The 18,662-nt window shown below is 34.3% G+C and overlaps 1 protein-coding gene across 1 annotated transcript; it reads left to right on the forward strand.

Annotated features, from left to right (window-relative positions):
* Positions 1-11,197, forward strand: LOC106119300 (Dpr-interacting protein gamma; the record flags this gene model as incomplete). Its single annotated transcript, XM_013314215.1, has 8 exons — positions 1-48; positions 1,842-2,049; positions 6,566-6,739; positions 8,431-8,559; positions 9,065-9,203; positions 9,748-9,896; positions 10,416-10,472; positions 10,975-11,197. Coding segments are annotated over 8 exons (999 nt in total), but the record flags the coding sequence as incomplete, so codon positions are not given.
* Positions 11,198-18,662: the final 7,465 nt, after the last annotated feature.

Raw genomic sequence — 18,662 nt, forward strand, 5'->3', positions numbered from 1 at the left:
CGGGAAGCTGTTATTGGTTGTGCAGTCAGCAATCTCGGAAAACATAAAGTAAGTTTTTTTTACTATTATAATAAACTCGTAAATGTCACACTTAGTCGCTTGAGCAGTCCCTTAGTGAAGTTCTATTTAAAGTAAATAAATCTCAAATTTGGAATGGAGAAGGGGATTTGTCAGTTGTCCCGTCTTCTCTCGATTAAAGAAAGACGACGCATTTGTAATTCCGTATGGCTATAGCCAGCAGTCGCTTTGCTGTTTTGGCGAATATAAGTGGCGGCTTCCTTGTTCGCCACCTCATCTTACTAATATTATAAATGCGAATGCTTGGATGGATGTTTGTTAGAAGGTATCTCCAAAACCGTTCAACGGGTCTCGATGATATTTGGGCTTAAACGTAGAATATAGTCTGGAAGAGCACAAAGGCTACTAATTAAATTTTTAATGCCGCGCAGACGGAGTCGCAGACGTCTAATAGTTTATGATAATAAAAGAAAAAATGCAATACTACAACGCTGTAAAACTTTAACACTTAATTAGAACAATAGATGTTGTTAGTTCACGAGATGACCTGAACTTTGTCCAGTAGTTGCGCTGAATTAATTGAGGTTCATTAATTTTATTATCATCCTAACAAGTAAGTGTAATGAACGTATCCTAATAAAGCTAATTTTGGCAACGTGTGTACTTTGTTATATATTCTTAATCATATTACATAAAAAATCTAACTAAACTTACTTCTTACTAATATTATAAATGCGAATGTTTAGATGGATGGATGTTTGTTTAAGGGTATCTCCAGAACGACTGAACTAATCTCGATGAAATTTGACATAAATATAGAAAATAGTCTCGAAAAGCACATAGTCTACTGATTATGTTTTTTTTTTAATTCCGTGCGGACGGAGTCGCGGGCGACAGCTAGTGTGTATAAAATACGATTATTAAATTTGACAGTGATCAGTATTAGGTATTTGCTGTCCATACACGGACCAGTTTGCAGTCGCATATAAAACACGCGGTTACTCCCAAATGGTTGAAGTAATCCGTGTATTACCAACCTTAGGAATAGAAAATATGCTGAACAATGGGAACTAATCGAAAAAGAGAAACAAAAGAAAATCATAGCGTAAAAGAAAAACAAAAGAGGACAGAATGAGCAAATGCACGGGCTTACCTTACCCCATAGTTAAGCTTAACCAGTACATTTTAAGTAATTACCTACGGAAAATACAGCTTTATTAATACACCTCTTGTTTTTGTTATTTCGCAATATTCAACAAAAATACAGAAAGAATATGTTCCTTTGTGACAGAAGCAAGGGCTATTTTCCAATTTATGACGTACTGCGTTATTAAAAGGGACTACTACTCACTTTTGGGAATCTGCAAAATGACTTTTTATTTCAAAGCGGAAATATTCAGTTATTAAAAAAATCATACATACTGTCGAACTGTTTACTAAATGTTCAGATTAAAAAACAAAATAATAAATAAAGAAGGAAAACTTGGAAGATTTGACGAAGACAGTCACTGAAGCAAGCGGCAAATAAAATTCATTAAAATAGGGAAGCGACATCTACCCATAGATATCCGTAATTATAGATTCGTTGCTTACCTTCAATCGACAGAGGAGTGGACGCACTTAAATGCTATATTTCCCCTTCGTATGAGTCAATTCCTCCGTCAAATCCACTTCAGGGGAAGTGGTGAATAGTAAGGGACCATCCTTGCCTTATGAAAAAAAATGTGAAAGGGATGAAGACTATAATTAAGTCTCGAGGAGTAGTGAGGGGAATAATGGTAAGAATCATTTTCTTATAAACTTTATAATTACCTTGTTCCCAGGTGGGTTGGCTCCGTGCGGAGGACCAGACGGTTCTAACAATGCACGACCGAGCGGTCCTCGGGGCGCGGTACTCAGTGAACATGGACGCTCCGCACACGTGGCAACTACGTATAAGACCACTAAGAGCTGAGGACCGTGGCTGCTACATGTGTCAGATCAACACACAGCCGACAATGATCTGGCAGATTGGATGTATAGATGTATTCGGTAAGTGATCATGTTTTAAATCTTGTTTTATGCTACGTTTTTTTTCATACCAAACGAGCGAGCAGCCACCTGAAATCGCTGATATAGCGAAGTGACCGTTGCCCATAGACATACGCAACTGCATATGCGTTGCCTACCTTTAATCGACGGAGGAGAGGATGCACAGAAAGAAAATATATTCCCTTTCCATGCATCCTCTCATCCGGAAAGTCCATTTCCAATTCCCATCCTTTCCTTATAAGAAAAAGGTGGGAAGGGAAAGAGGACTAAATTAGGCCTCCGGGACGCACACTCATCAGACGAAACGCGGAATTGCTTCCACTTCACGCCTGTCTTCTGTGCGGTCGTGGCATTTCACCGGCGAGCCGGACCAATTCGTGCGAAGATGTTAAAGCGGTCTCTAACACTGTTAATACTAAAGAAAACACGTATGTTAATACTAAGGAAAACATTTTTTCTCAACAACATAGCTTAGAGCCACGCCCGTAACCTAGCGGGGTAATTAGAGAATGTAGACACACATTTGGCGCAGTCCTGTCATACCTCTTTTTCTTCTAGAATTGTTTCTCACTTTATAAAATGTCAAATACATATCTGTACAATAGATTATTGATTTTCTTTTCGTGCAATGTCTACAATAATAATCTCAAAGGCTTTAAGGCTAACTTAGAATCTAGATGTTGTAAACAAATATGTTTACAATATCTAGGTTCTAAGTTAGTTTAAACGATACATAACGTACTATAATTTTTAAAAACCAAACCAAAAATAAAAAAAAAGCTAAAATTTCTTATTGTTAACACGCAAACAAACTAATAAAATATGTTTTGTAACAAATGTCTAAACAAAATAAAGGGTTAGGTCGAAATGTAGCTGAGTGGAAGTGGATTAAAAAGGCGCGTATCTTTGCTGTTCACTAGTATATTTACAATATCGTCGCCGCGCCCAGTGGCCCAGTCGACGCTGCTTCTAGGCCAGGTGAGACAAGGCTGATCGATCGACAAGACATGATAAGGAATCGATTCTATTCTAAAATACAAAACAGTTTAACAATGATTGAAATTAATTGAATCAAAACTGTCGCATTCAGAGTCGTTAAATTCGTTTTTACAGTACATTTTGTATGAGAAATCTTGTAGCATTTTGTCAGTTCGTACCTAAAAAAGCGTCACTAGCCTAATGGATAATGGTACGGATTTCCGATCACGTGGTCGGGAGTTCGAATCCCGCCATTCGATTGTCGTAAACCATGTCCTATAACAAGCCTAGAGCGTAGTTGCAATGGTATCAGAAATATTAGTAAACTAGCTGTCACCCGCGACTCCGTAAGCGCGGAATTATAAAAGAACATAATGAAGCCTATGTGTTCTTTCTGACTATGTTTTATATGTATGCCAAATTTCAACGAGATCCGTTGAGCCATTCTGGAGATAACTTGAAACAAATATCCATCTAAACATTCGCATTTAATTTGCCTCTAACTGAGCACACCTTTTGAATATTAGGTAAGAGTTTGGTAATATTGTTGGGGCGACATTTGCATGCGACAGCGACGTCGAGATTTCTTTTTCAATTTGGAACTTGTTCCTCGCTTTATTGACTTGAGATGTCGCCGCATTCGCCCGAAACCATGTGAACTTTAGATAGGTTTAAATTCATTGGGGACACTGTTAAAATGATAGTAATTTTTTCATACTTATATTAATATTAACTTTGTTTTAAATAGTACAAAACTAATTAAAGTAATAGTGTACTTTAACCAATGTTCAAAACAAAGTTCAAAGTTTTTCGAAGTTCAAATACGGCTTTATTCGTTTTATATAAGTCGCTTGAAATATGTTGATTATTGAAAAGGTTATAAACGACATTTGGACAGACAAAAATGTTACCTTAAACGAAGTTCGCATCTTAAATAACGAATTGAAATCGTAGACTGTAAAATAAAATAAAAATGCTATTATTTTTATTATTATGAAAATTAATATTAAGTTATAAAACTCTATCTTACTAATATTATAAATACGAGTTTTTAGATAGATGGGTGGATGGATGTTTGTTTGAAAGTATTTAAATAACGGTTGCACGAATCTTACTGAAATTTGGCATAGCTGTAGAACACAGTCTATAAGAACACATAGGCTACTAATCAAGTTTTTTTTTAATTCCACGTAGATGAAGTCGCGGGCGATATCTAGTAATATTATATCGGCATTCTTTCTTCTCTAGATATTTTCTATTAATTAATATTTGCCTTGAAAAGAGAAGCTATACATAAAAGTAGCGCCTCTATTATCTTGACTATAATGAACAATGGATTATTAAAGTGATAATAGTTATTAGACTTAGGACTTTATTATTCTTTTAGAATCAAGGTAGAATTTAAATTTTCTAGAACATTCAACAATACTGTAAAATTGGAATACTCGTAGAGAAAGGATTTGTGTGTTGCTTTTGTTTGTTGAAACGTACCTAGTCTCTATATAAAATATAACGTCTCCCTGTTATTATGTTTGACAAAACAGAGATTAAAATAAGTTTTAAAGAAAGATTTTGGTATCAGAAATCCACGGTAAACGACTTATATTCTAGTAAAGACAATTGACACATAAAGAATACGCTGGCCGAACTTGTAAGTCAATAAACTATTCGAAATTGGTCAATAACTACTGAAATTAGAGTGTAAAAGTTGAAAAGTCAAAGTAAAACAGTCGACCGGCCTCACAAATTTTGCATTCCGACCTCAGAACGCGGAAAGTTTTGCAATTTACTTTTATTTGTATTCGCGATTTGCATGAGGCCTCGCGCAAGGAAGTCGCGGTTCCTTTTCCAATTTCCAACTCGTTCTATATTCGGCCGGCGAACGACTGCGGCGACTTTTCGATCGGCTTCACTTTGCTATTTGTTATTTTATTATTATACTTTTAATATGTTTACGATTGTTCTATAAATCAGTAATCGATGCTTAACTTCGATTTGAAGATTATTTTAATTACTTTCTGTGAGAGGGATTGTTACAAAGATTCTACTGTCATATAAACGGTAAACCGGATTCAACTGTTATCCATAAACGAGTTAGATTTTAATTAAATACAGATTTAATCATTTTAATTGAAATTAAGTTAGATAATGGAAAATTGTTCGAAATCCATTCTTGAGTACGGTCATAAAAACTTCACTTTTCATGCTCATATAATACGGTCGTGTATATATTATACATAGTACCTGTCGCCGGCGACTCCGTCCGCTCTAAATTTAAAAAATAAATAATTAGTAGCTTATGTGTACTTCCAGACTATGTTCTACAATCATGGTAAATTTCATCGAGATCCGTTCAGGCGTTCTGGAGATACCATCAAACAAACATCCATCCATGTAAACATTCGTATTTATAATATTAGTAAGATACTCGTATAATATAATATTTTAAGTGCGAATGTTTGAATAGATGGATGTTTGTTTGAAGGTATCTCCGAAACGGCTCAAAGGATCTCGATGAAATTTGGCATGATTGTAGAACATAGTCTGGAAGAACACGTAGTATAATCATCATTAAGTTTGTTTTTAATACCGCGCGGACAGTCTCGCGGGTGACTGCTAGTAAATAAATATAGTTTCTTCTGTCCTCCACTATTCATCACGAGAGTGAGTTCGTCCTGTATACGTAGTTAATTGCATTTTAAATTTACACAAAATCTGATGTTAATAAAATTTAAGTAGTCCGTAAACAAACAATAAATGGGAGTAGTATTAAAACAAACGGCTGTTTACAGCACTCTCAAATTAATTTGTACCTCTATTTAAACAAAATAGGCTTTGTTTTAATTGATGTTCTTTAACGAGCGAGTGCTACTAATTAGTAGGAAGGAATGTTGAGCTTTGTTATTGGCACAAATAAGCCTGTTTCATATTTCAAACTATATGTTCTATCTATATATCTTTATATATATAATTCTTCTGTGAGTGTGTATGTCACTGAACTTCTCTCAAACGACTGGACCGATTTTGATGAAATTTTTTGTGTGTGTTCAAGGGGATCTGGGAAAATTTTAGATTCACAATTTTGTCCGCTGGACAATGTTTTTTTAATTAATTTTTAATTTCTTAGTAGTTGTTGAAGAGCTGATTTTTATTTAACTTACTAATATTGTAAATGCTAATGTTTAGGTGGATGTGATGTGGATGGATGGATGGGTGTTTGAAGATATCTCTAGACTGGTTGAACGGATGTCGATTAAATTTGGCGTACGTATAGAACATAGTCTGAAAAACACAAAGGCTAATAATTAGGTTTTTTTATATATCCACGCGGACGGAGTCGCGGTCGACAGCTGGTATTACATAAAAACGGCTAAAGCGACGGGCCGCGTCCGCGAAATAATACCAGTCCCACTCACCCAGATGAAGAGCCATCGTTAGGCTCGAAACTAATCGTTGCCGCCAACGGTTTAATATATGTGAGAGTTTTAGCATTTTTCATATATGTAAGTTTAAACTGATACGCGTTTTATTGTTGCAGTTCCTCCGGATATAATAAGCGATGACACATCGTCAGACGTATCGGTACAAGAGTTAGAAAACGCTACACTGACTTGCAAAGCAACTGGTCATCCGCCCCCGAAGATCACCTGGAGGAGAGAAGACCATGAACCGATCCTGCTCAAGAAACCACAAACTAGAGAATTCGAAAAGGGTAAACCCATAATATCACTATGTTAGTAAATTAAACTGCTAGTTTCCAGTGAAATACATGTTTTGTCTTCCTGTTTGTAACGTTTGCTTCCGTCTATAAAAGGTACAGATTAGGGTGAATATAAATTTATTAACCATGGGTTTCCGAGATAATCTTTGTATAAAATAAAATCCCTGTCATTGTCGTTGATAAAACAGAGGTGACAGAGTTTTAAAAGGAGATTTAGGTCTCGGAAACCCACGGTAAGTTAAAGTGTAATATTTCAATACCACTAAAAACCAGGCGATAGTTTATTCATTGAAAAGAAACACAATGTTTATGTTTGGCTTACATTATGCCAGGAGGACAGTAGCGCTGGCTAGGTATTGACTGTTTTGCTCAATGGTGCCAGTTAGTGATTACATTATGCCAGTTGTATACCGGCGCTGATTTTTACCGCTACTGTCTTACTGTACTGGTATACTGTAAACCAGTCATTGTATTGTTTACATCTTGTTGAAATAAGTGCTTGTTCATTAAAAACTTATACTTCTTACTTTAAGAATGTAATATGAAAATCTGTTGGATTTTTTTCAATGAAATGTTTTATCCCATAATTTTCTATCTCGAGTTAATCCATCGATCCTTGGAACTTGTCTGTACGAGGCAGAGTTCGTTAACAATAAAATAAGAGGAAATCTCCCGGTATTTCCAATTGAATAGCGATCCAGTACGTCGGTGTATTTGAACAGATACGGAATTCTTTTTTTGTATAACTCTGTGGTTAGATGAGTGGAATTCTGATAAATATTTACATATTTATTATTTTATATGAGAAACAATTCAGTACGATGAATGTATTAGCAATACTTTTGAAGTTTTAATACGATAAACCTATTTATTTTTATTACAGACCGTAGTACGTTAGAAAGCAAAGAAATAGGGATTTAGATTGAAAAATCTACACTAAGGCTCTTCCTTAGTAAACTGGAAGTATAGAGTATAAATAAATTGTGTTTTGTTTTAAATTTTAGAAAATTAATAGATTTTTGTACAGTTTATTTTACTTTCAAATGTTAGCGATTTCTGTTATAATAAAAACCTTGTGAATATGCAAAATAGAGATGTAAATATTGAAAAATATTCAAAACCAGCTATCGTATATATTTTCAGGAAATAGTTTCACAATGTTGGCAGGCGTTCCACCTCGTATGTAGGACGCAGGTGTGCGGGCAAATTGCTCTCGGGGAAGCCGAAATGCTCCTTACTTTTTTCTTAACACACGAACTATTCCAGACTACAAGACGTGTTTGGTTTAAATTAAAAATGTTTATACAAGAATTTCAGTAATAATAACACTTTTAAATCTTATAACATCTAATTATGTACTGATGATTGTCCTGCTGGGATCCAAACAATTCAAGCTTAAGTTAACATTTACATTGTGTTTAGTTAAGACATACGTGTGTATGAATAACTTAACACCAAACTAGGGTCCTTCAAGAAGCGAGTCAGTCAGAGTCATCGGCAGTTCCTCATATGTTGCAGATGTCCATGGGTGTCGTTGATCACGTCGGTGTTCCCAATGTTCTTTTGCCCACTTCCCTTAAAAAAAACAGAACACTTTAACAGAACTGAACGCGGCTGTACAGTAAAAGGTATATGAAGCTTATACCTTTTTCTTAGAATGTTTAATGTATTTTTAATTGCAGTGGAAAGTTACGTGGGCAGTTCGCTGCCTTTGTTGCGAGTTGACAGACGACAAATGGGCACCTTCCTCTGCATCGCCTCAAACGACGTCCCCCCCGCTGTCAGCAAGAGGATAACCTTACTTGTTAATTGTAAGTTAAACAATGTAAATTTGAGTTTCCACTGTTGAGGTATTTGTACAGAAACATTTTTCAATGTCAATTTAAATGATTTGTTAATAGGTTAATATTCTTGCATATATAAAATCTAATCTTGTTTGATCTCGATTCGAATACTTTGACAAGTCTTGAGTACTGACCAATGTTTTTTATATCAAGTGTCTTGAAAGGCTTACATCTAAAATAGTTAATTTTTTTGTCACATTGCGTATTGTCGCAAAGTCAGTAGACTTAAATAATATTTCATACATCTTTTTACCGCGACGTGGTGTGCGCTGAATTAAATCGACAGTAATAAATAAGGGCTACTTTATTCAATGAATTCAATGATAATGTTGCTTTCTAATAGGATTTTTTTTTTCAAATAGGTCCCAATAGTTTTTAGTTTATTCCTTCTTATGATTTTCTTCTTATATATCTCTTAATATTATATATTAGTGTAATACGTATATTAACTTACGTGTTTTTTTTTATTTAGTTGCACCAACGGTAAAGGTTCCAAATCAGTTGCTTGGCGCGCCGCTGGGCACTGATGTCAAACTCAAGTGCTACGTGGAAGCCTATCCTAACACTATCAACTATTGGATTAAGAACAGAGGAGAGATGCTTTTAGATGGGTAAGATTTAATTAGACATTCGCTTTACGATTCTAGACTAGCAGAAATATAAACAACTTGTTTTAATTGAAGTAGATTTTGCTCGATTATATCCGCGCGGGACAAAAAAAGAGCATAACAAGTAGCCTATGTGTTCTTCCAGACTATCTTTTATATGTATGACAAATTTAATCGAGATCCGTTTAGCCGTTCTAGAGATACCTTCAAACAAACATCCATATATCTAAACATTCGCATTTATAATATTAGTAAGATAAATCAGTGCTTATTTGATAGTAAGTGACTATGTGATCGAAGGATGGAACGCCCTAACTTAGTAAATACCTAATCACTCACTTGAAGGCACCCACGTTAAAGCTGGACGGAAATACTGATGTCGGCAACTTATTCCAATCCTTTACGAAACATACAGCTTAGTTCTATTTTTATGTATGCATATCAATTCAATTGTAACTTCCTGTAGCCTAAACATAGAATCTATAAACATGTTGTTTTTTTAATTTTCATTTTAATATGCCAGTTATATGTAGTATTTTTGTTCCAGTCCAAAGTATACGATAAGGGAAGAGAAGACATCGTACAAAGTATCGATGTGGCTCACAATAAAACAGTTTTCAAAAAGTGACATCGGTACATACAACTGTATTAGTACTAACTCGTTAGGGAAAAGCGAAGGAACACTCCGTTTATACGGTAAGGAAATGCTCCTATTTATAGTCCGGCCCACACATGTTCCACGAAATAGGTAAACCAACAATTTGTACCTTGTATTTCGTGGAAATAATTGACAGAGTAAAAATATCCGCTGTCCAAGGGAAATAAAAAAAAACAAGCGTAGAGAGATTTTTACTGGCTGGATTCGAATTCACGACAGCTAGATCTTTACAGATTAAGTGAAGGCAAATGAAGTTGTTTGTAAGTACAATCTATTAAAACAACAAATACTGTAAATTACGCCTTAGGTTAGACAAAATGAAAGTACAGTCAGCTGCATAAATAATGTACCTATACGTTTATAATACTTTAGAATCTTGTGTAGGCCTACACTTTCTCAATAAGTATATATATATGTATATATTCATGGTCGGAAGCATACTGATGGATAAGTGTATACAAATATTTAATAAGCGTATACGAGTTTCTAAAGGTTTGTAAATGTATAAATATTTATGTAGCTGACTGTACAACCTGATGATTCGTTTTCTTTTCCAGAAATAAAACTGAATTCTCCGTCTGAAGATTTTAATAACCAGATTAGCGTTGCTGGAGGTGAGTGGTATACTGTAATTTGTTTTAAATGGTAGTTAAACTGATAAGAACGTGTAATAGTTCAACTAACACTACCTTGTCTTTATCGTCTTGTCTGTTTTTATTATACTCTATGCGAGATCGCACCAAGTTTAAATTTATTTCATTCGTCACTTCCTTCTTTACCAACTATAGTGTGCTGGAGGCCTTATTTTACTTTCCCTTCCCACCCTTAAGTTATAATGATTTGGCGGATAAAGCGACACATAGGAAGGGGAAATATTCTCTTCTATTTTGTCCCCTAGTCTATCAATTAAAGGTCTTCATTTGCATGTGTATGATTACCGGTCACTTCGCTATTTCAGCGAATTTATTGCTTGCCCCTTTGTCATCTTTGATAGAAAAAAAATCTTAAACGCATACAATCTTCCTTAGTCTACAACTACCAGTGTAATTAATAATAACTAGAATATTAATTATTAATAAAAAATAAATTTTATTAACAAAGTAATTTTTCAAACAGGTCTAACTGAAGTTGCAAAAGCGATGTCCGAAGATCAACAAAATAATCCGTTATTAACAATATGCTGTTTATTATTGTCAAACATGTTTATTTAGATTTAAAAATGAAATTCCAATTGTAAATAGATGATTTATGCTTTACAGTAATACGATTACAAAAAATGTTTTGTAAATAATTGTTAATACGACAAACAATACAACGATTATTATGTTTTAAACGCGTGCTCGTATAAACTTGCTTAGAATCGCCAAATTCCAAAGAGTATTAAAGCATTTCGAAATGTCACTCGATAATAAGACTGTTTAAAACAAATAAAATGTAATAACTATCATTGGAGTTTTATTATCTTTATAAGAAACATTTTCCTTAAAACGGCCTTGAAAGTTTTCATATTACAATAGCTGTCGCCTGCGACACCGTTAGAGCGTAATTAAAAAAAAGTTATAAAGTAGCCTATGTGTCTTTCAGACTATGTTCTACATCTATGCCAAATTTCAGCGAGATTCTTTCCGCCGAGATACCTTCAAACATCCATCCATCCAAACATTCGCATTTATAATATTAGTAATATGAGCAGATATTACTAACCGTGGGTTTTTAAGAGCCAAGATCCCAGTTTATATACATATTGTTATCATTGCTTTGTCTAAGATATTGTCAGGGATGATGATATATTTTATTTTTAGAGACACATAGATTTTGGTCTCAGAAACCAACAGTAAATTGTCTTTATGAGTTTGAAGACAATTTTTTAATTTATTCATTCACCTATTCCATATTGAGATGAATTGTTTAGTTGATTTTTCTTCGCTCAGAAAGAAGCAGACTGTAAATACCTAAATCTAATATCGTTAATGCGAATGTTTAGATGGATGTATGTTTGTTTGAAGGTATTTCCAGAACGGCTGAACAGATCTTGATGAAATTCAGCATACATATAGAAGATGGTCTGTAAGAACACATTGGCTACTAACTTAGTTTGTTTTTAATACCGCTTGGACAGAGACGCGGGTGACAGCTAGTTGTAAATAAATATTAAAAGATTATTGTATTAAATACAAGATGTGGCACGCGACTCCGTCCGCGCCGTATTAAAAAAAGTTAATAAGTAGCCTACATCTACATCTATGCCAAATTTTAGCGAGTTCCATACAGCCATTCTCGAGATAGCTTCAAACAAACATCCATCCAAATATTCGCATTTTAAGTAAGACTCATTATTTAAAGGAAATCATTAACAAAATGTATTTAAAACAAATAAAATCCACTCTCAAATATTAATTCTACTAACATTACGCAAACAAAATCTCGCTTCGAATTGAAATATAGAGTAATTAATAATAGAGAGAACAGCATTATAAAGCGATGATTTATCATTCGATACTGACGAACATTTACTACCAAATAATCTACGGAACTAATGTATTAATTGTTAGGGAAAATTCTGTAATATTTTCGTTCATTAATCTTTTACATGGAAAGGGCAATGCTCGGAGTCTCTCTGCGAGATCGCATCAGAAATGATGTGATCCGCAGCAGAACGAAAGTAACCGACATTGCCCGAAGAGTTGTAAACCTCAAGTGGCGATGGGCCGGCCATATCGCCCGCAGAATGGACGGTCGATGGGGCCGCAAAGTCCTAGAGTGGCGGCCACGGACGGGTCGACGCAGCGTGGGCAAGCCTCCCGCAAGATGGACCGATGACCTGGTCAAGGTTGCGGGAGCGTCCTGGATGCGGGTGGCACAAGATCGGTCATCGTGGCGATCTTTGGGGGAGGCCTATGCCCAGCAGTGGGCGTCTCATGGCTGAGTAGATAGATAGATAGATAGAATCTTTTACGAATGGAACATATATCATTAATACTAGAATGAAACATAGCAATAAATTGAAATTCAACATTAAATACAGAATATAAATAAGACGCTCACACGCGACTCCGTCCGTGCGGAATTAAAAAAAAACATAATAAGCAGGCTATATGTTTCTACAGAGTATGTTCTATATGTATGAAAAATTTGATCGAGATCCGTTCTGCCATTCTGCAGTGTACCTTCAAGCGAACATCCATCCATATAAACATTCGCATTTATATTATAATATTAGTAAGATTTGCAAAATAATTGCACAAAAATATTATTGTTTTCTTTATAGATAGTAAGCGTCGGTGGCTCAGGGGTCAAGCACTTGACTTGCAATCTGCAGATCCTGGGTTCGAATCCCGCCAAGTACCAATGTGTTTTTCGATTTCCGATTTACATATGTACATTTATCCGACGTTCTTACGGTGAAGGAAAACATCGTGATGCAACCTGCACATATGTATCTGAGAAGAAATTCAAAGATATGTGTGAAGTCAACCAACCCGCACTGGGCCAGTGTGGTTGACTATGGCCTAATCACCCTTAACTTAGGGTAGGCTCCGAGCCCCTCGGTGGGGACGTATAGTGAGCTGATTCCAGTAAGGGATAGATAAGACATTTTCCGGTTATTTTTGCATTTATTACAATTGTCACGAAATTTAAATACAATTAGGCTGTTCGTACACTAGACGTCGACGAAACTATTGTTGCATGGTTGCGTCGCGAGTCTCTCGTTGCCAGCGCTTTGTACACACAACGTTGAATCGTTGACGCGTCTGATCAGTGTATTACTGGAGTCTTATTTAAGTTCTCTTTTTCTTGTAAATGATGGGAAGTGAAATTGGATTTTCCGAACAGAACAGAAAACAACAAAAAATTATTATGACATTTTCGTAATTAAAGTAAATGATTATTAATTCGCTGACCGGCAATTAAAGGTTCGGTGTCCGGAATTGGCGCTCGATTTGTGGTCGGAATTGACAACAACACCTGTTATTACTGCGGTTGAGCAATTCGCTAATTGGCTACGATTTTAATGTTACGGACATTATAATTAATTATCTTTAGATGAAAATAAGTGGCTATTTTAATTAAGCAACTGTTATTCAAAATTCAAACTAAAGAGTTAAAAGAAATTTTTAGAATATTACCAAATTCATTATATTTATATATGTTATATATTTAAATGAGCAATTCTTGTATATATATATAATTGGTATCTTGGAATCGGCTCCAACGGTTTTCATAACATTTAGTATATAGGGGGTTTCGGGGGCGATAAATCGATCTAGTTAGGAATTATTTTTAGAAAATGTCATTTTATTCGTGTTTTATCGATAATCAACTTAAACATAAACTCAACTTTTTCTATCGGTAAGATCGAAAAATATATTATTCATATTTCATCATTTTATTAGTAATTCGTACTTAAATATAATTTCCAAAAACACAATTTACAAAAAAACCGAGCAAAGCTCTGTCGTCCAGGTACTATATATTAAAACGTGAAATTTAAATAATTTAAATATAGTAAAATTAGCTATCGACCGCGACTCCGTACGTGCTGGATTTAAAAAAAAACTTAATAGTTCTATATATGTGCTAAATTTCATCGAGATCCACTGAGCCGTGGAAATCCATCCATCTAGATTTCGCATTTATAATATTTGTAAGATGTAAGGTTTCGACCAATGGTGACCACTCGTTTTATAGTTGACTTAAAATATTATACCTAAAGTAATTTATAGCTTGATTACTTTTGAGAAATCTGCATTAAAAAATTGCTTAATTCACAATCAAACTACATACTTAAGTTAAAGAAAGACTGAGGTTAAGTTACTAAATAGAAATTTAAAAAAGAATCCTCCACAAATATCTTCTGTAAGCGATTATGTTATTTTTAAGTTATATTGTAAATTTTTATTCAATCTTATTCTTTGATTGTTGATTTCTTTCCAGTGCTTTCCCGCAAACAGAAACAGTTCAAATTGCTTTCGAAACGACGCCGTTGTTTCGAACAACTGTTTCTTAGTAAAATTACTTTTCAAATAACTTATACGAAACAAATTGTAAACACGAAAGATGTATTTAAACTAAAAATTAATTCCAGTACTTGTGAACGACATGTTTTGGAAAAGTATTTCAAAGTATTGTTAGAAAGAAAATCCGACACTATGCCGGTGTACTGGCACAAAAGTAGCCTTACTAAAATGTCGACGTTTGTGTCCCCTCACTAATCATTCTGACACTGGACTTTGTAACGAAAGCACGTCATTTGCGCCAAAGGATTCTAACTAATAATGTCTAAAAATATTATAATATATGTAGTCAAGAAGATGGTAATCAAATAAAATTTCAATTGTATGGTACCAATTTGAAGATACATTTGTATTTATTTCTTTAGGAAAAAAGTAGCGACTAAGTAAAGGCATCTAAGTTACAAACTCATATAATCGTGCATTATTAAGTTGGTACAAACTTATCTTCTTCTTCTTCTTGAGGTGCTTCTCCGACTAGCGAAGGTTGGCGATCAGTTCTCCATATTTTCCTTTGTCTCTTGCTTGCGAAAAAGTTGGGAAGCACTCGCAACCCCTGTCCACTCTCGGATGTTGCGCAACCAGGACTTTTTTCTGCGACCAACACTCCTTTTACCGGGAACTTTTCCCATCAAGATGAGTTGAATCAGATTGTATCTGTCGTGCATGAGCAAACTTATGTTACAAGTAAATCGATTCGATTTATATTTAAATACTCAATTATCCAATATATCTTACTTCTTACTAATATTATAAATGCAATTGTTTTGATGGGATGCATTTTATGATAAGTTATCTCCAGATCTGCATACGCGCTGAAATATGGCATAGATGTCGAACAAAGTATGAAAGAACACATAGGCTACTAATTAAGTTTTTTTTTCATTTGTGCAGACTGAGTCGTGGATGACAGCTATTCTCTTATAAATATTTGTTAAAAAAACTGAAACAAGATTTTCATCATCGATCGAGGGGATTGGGGCCTTTTTTTTATAGTCAGGAAATGCATTTACGCACGCCTACGCCGGGCTGTGCAATGGCGTAGGGAGTGTGGGACTCGCCGGCCATAGAAGGTGACCAGAATACCCACTAAAACCTGACTGCCCTCTGACGCATTATGGCGGGCGCCACGGGAACGCTTTAGCTTGCTTCCGTGGGAGGGGATCGGGGCCTACCCTAAGTTAAGGGTGATTAGATGATAGTCAACCACGTTGGCCAAGTGCGGGTTGGTTGAAATCACACATATAATTGAATTTCTTCTCAGATATCTACAGGATTCAAGATTTTAAATACTATTTATTTTTATTTCCATTTTATTGAGCACTTTAAGTAGAAAAAAACATCTTTGGGGTATTTTTGTATTTTCTTTAAAGTCCTTGAGATAGAAACAATTGAGATATTTACCACAATTTCTCAACAAGCACAATTCCGAGGTATATTCTGATATTGGCGTCAGCTTGACTTCATAAATGGAGTACATACGATTCTGGGCAACGATCCAAAATCTAAGATTATCGGAAGATGGTAAATATTATTGCAATACGGGATGTTTATAAACCCTTTTAGACATTCTTTTGTTTTATGATATTATTTTGACATATAAGGTAAATTTAATAGTAAAAGGATAGTAAGATACACTATCTTTTATCCAATAATTTAAGAATAAAAGATATTATAAAAACTTTTTTGAAAATAATTAAATGATTACCTTAATACTTCTCTTTTGTTATAAAAAATATTTAACAACGGACAAATTTAAATTTGACCTCTTTCTACTATATAGTACTAGCTGCCTGGCTCTGTCCGTGCGATATAAGAAAAAAAACTTAATTTGTAGCCTATTTGTTCTACCAGACTATGTTTAAAATCTAGATGAAACTTTAGCGAAATCCATGCCGGCAGATATCTGGAGATATCTTCTAACAAACATCCATGCATACATCCAAACAATTTTTAACAGTGGTAGAGCCCGCTTTAACATCCCGGAGGCCTAATTTAGTCCTCTTTCCCTTCCCACCTTTTTCATATAAGTAAAGGATGAGAAGTGGAACTGGACTTTTCGGATGAAAGGCTGCATGGAGAGGGAATATATTTTCTATCTGTGCATCCTCTCCTCCGTCGATTAAAGGTAGGCAACGTATGTATATGCAATTGCGTATGTCTATGGGCAACGGTCACTTCGCTATATCAGCGATTTCAAGTGGCCGCTCGCTCGTTTGCCACCTTATGATATAAAAAAAACAATTACTTTTAAAATATTAGTAATATAAATTTATCTTACAATATTATGATAGTATTCCGATTCTAAGAATTTATTTGGGACATTCTCGGAAGGACCAGAATCATTGCTATAACAAGGAAAAACTATTATATTGTTTTCTTAATACAAATAAAAAATATTGATGAAAGCCTTTTAATACCCGACTGACAAGGGAGTTATATTTTTCGCGTAACTTTTTTTTATTTATATATGTGGGTTTGTATCGACTAAGTGTCCTTTGATTCTTTCCCATAGTGTCTTACATATTACAACGACACAAAACACAACACACAAGTATACTAAATTAGTGAATAATGAGTTCGAATCTCATTCATTATAAATTTAAAAAAAAAGTAATAAACTATTTTTTTATATATTTTTTTCACTAAAATTAGAAAGTGTTTTATTTAAAAAAATAATTAGTTTAAATTAAAAATTATGTATTACAAAATTAGTGTTTCACAATGCATGCAATAGATGGCGCTATACCATCTATTAGAACCTAAATGTTTGGGTGTCATGGTTCTTTTAAATAAGGTTAAGTTATGTAAATAAGCCGATTGTCTTTTTCTATTAAAACATCGCAAATGGCTTACAAAGGATCTTTCAAATTGAACGATTAGACGTTTTATTTTGCCAATATATTGAAACTTTATCTCTGCCTATTCCTCTTAGTTATAAATATATATTTATTAAACGTAATGTAAATTATTTTAATAATCAAAAACGGCTATATAAAAATCTTAACTAAACTTCAATCCTAAAAGAAATTTCAATACATCAATGGAAACTTGATAACTCACGGACCGAAATCAATTTGAAAATTAGTATAATCCAACGGCTTTTTCCTCTCGTCTTTGAAGCGTCGCGCCCTCTGCCGGCGGAAATTATAAAACCACTCGTCCTTAGCGAAGTGGAATTGAGATGCGGTTGAAAATTCTTAAGATGTATTTTTGAAATTATTTATTTTAATTTGCAGATATTTTCTAACAAGATTATGTATTCCTTAAAAATAATTACATAACCATGTATTTTATTTATCTACAAATCTGAATTTTATATTCAATTTATAATATCAATTTTTCATTTTAAGATATGGAATTTCATTTGCATGACTAATTTAAAAAAGATTGTCTAATAAATAAGAGTACGAGTATATTACAATCACGCGCGGAATTAACAAAAACCTAATTAGTAGCATATGTGTTCTTCCAGACAATGTTCTACGTCTATACCAATTACAGCCGGATCCATTCAGTCGTTCTGGAGATACTTTCAATAAACGTCCATCCATCCAAACATTCGCATGTATATAATATGCTAAAGGTTTACGAGGACATAATATAAGACTATAAAGATATCTACGGAAAACATAACTTACATAACAATCGGACAAAAATACATATAAGATATTGCGAGTTTTAATCATAATTTTGTTAGGTTACGTAAATTTAATATCACCCTTCGATATTCTACTCCTTTATAAAGCATTCACTTTTATTTAATTCCTTCGAGGTTCGGCCCTCTCGGGC

The sequence above is a fragment of the Papilio xuthus genome, unplaced genomic scaffold (genome assembly GCF_000836235.2).
Source record: "Papilio xuthus unplaced genomic scaffold, Pxut_1.1 DF827461.1, whole genome shotgun sequence".
In the NCBI taxonomy this organism is placed as follows: Eukaryota; Metazoa; Arthropoda; class Insecta; order Lepidoptera; family Papilionidae; genus Papilio; species Papilio xuthus.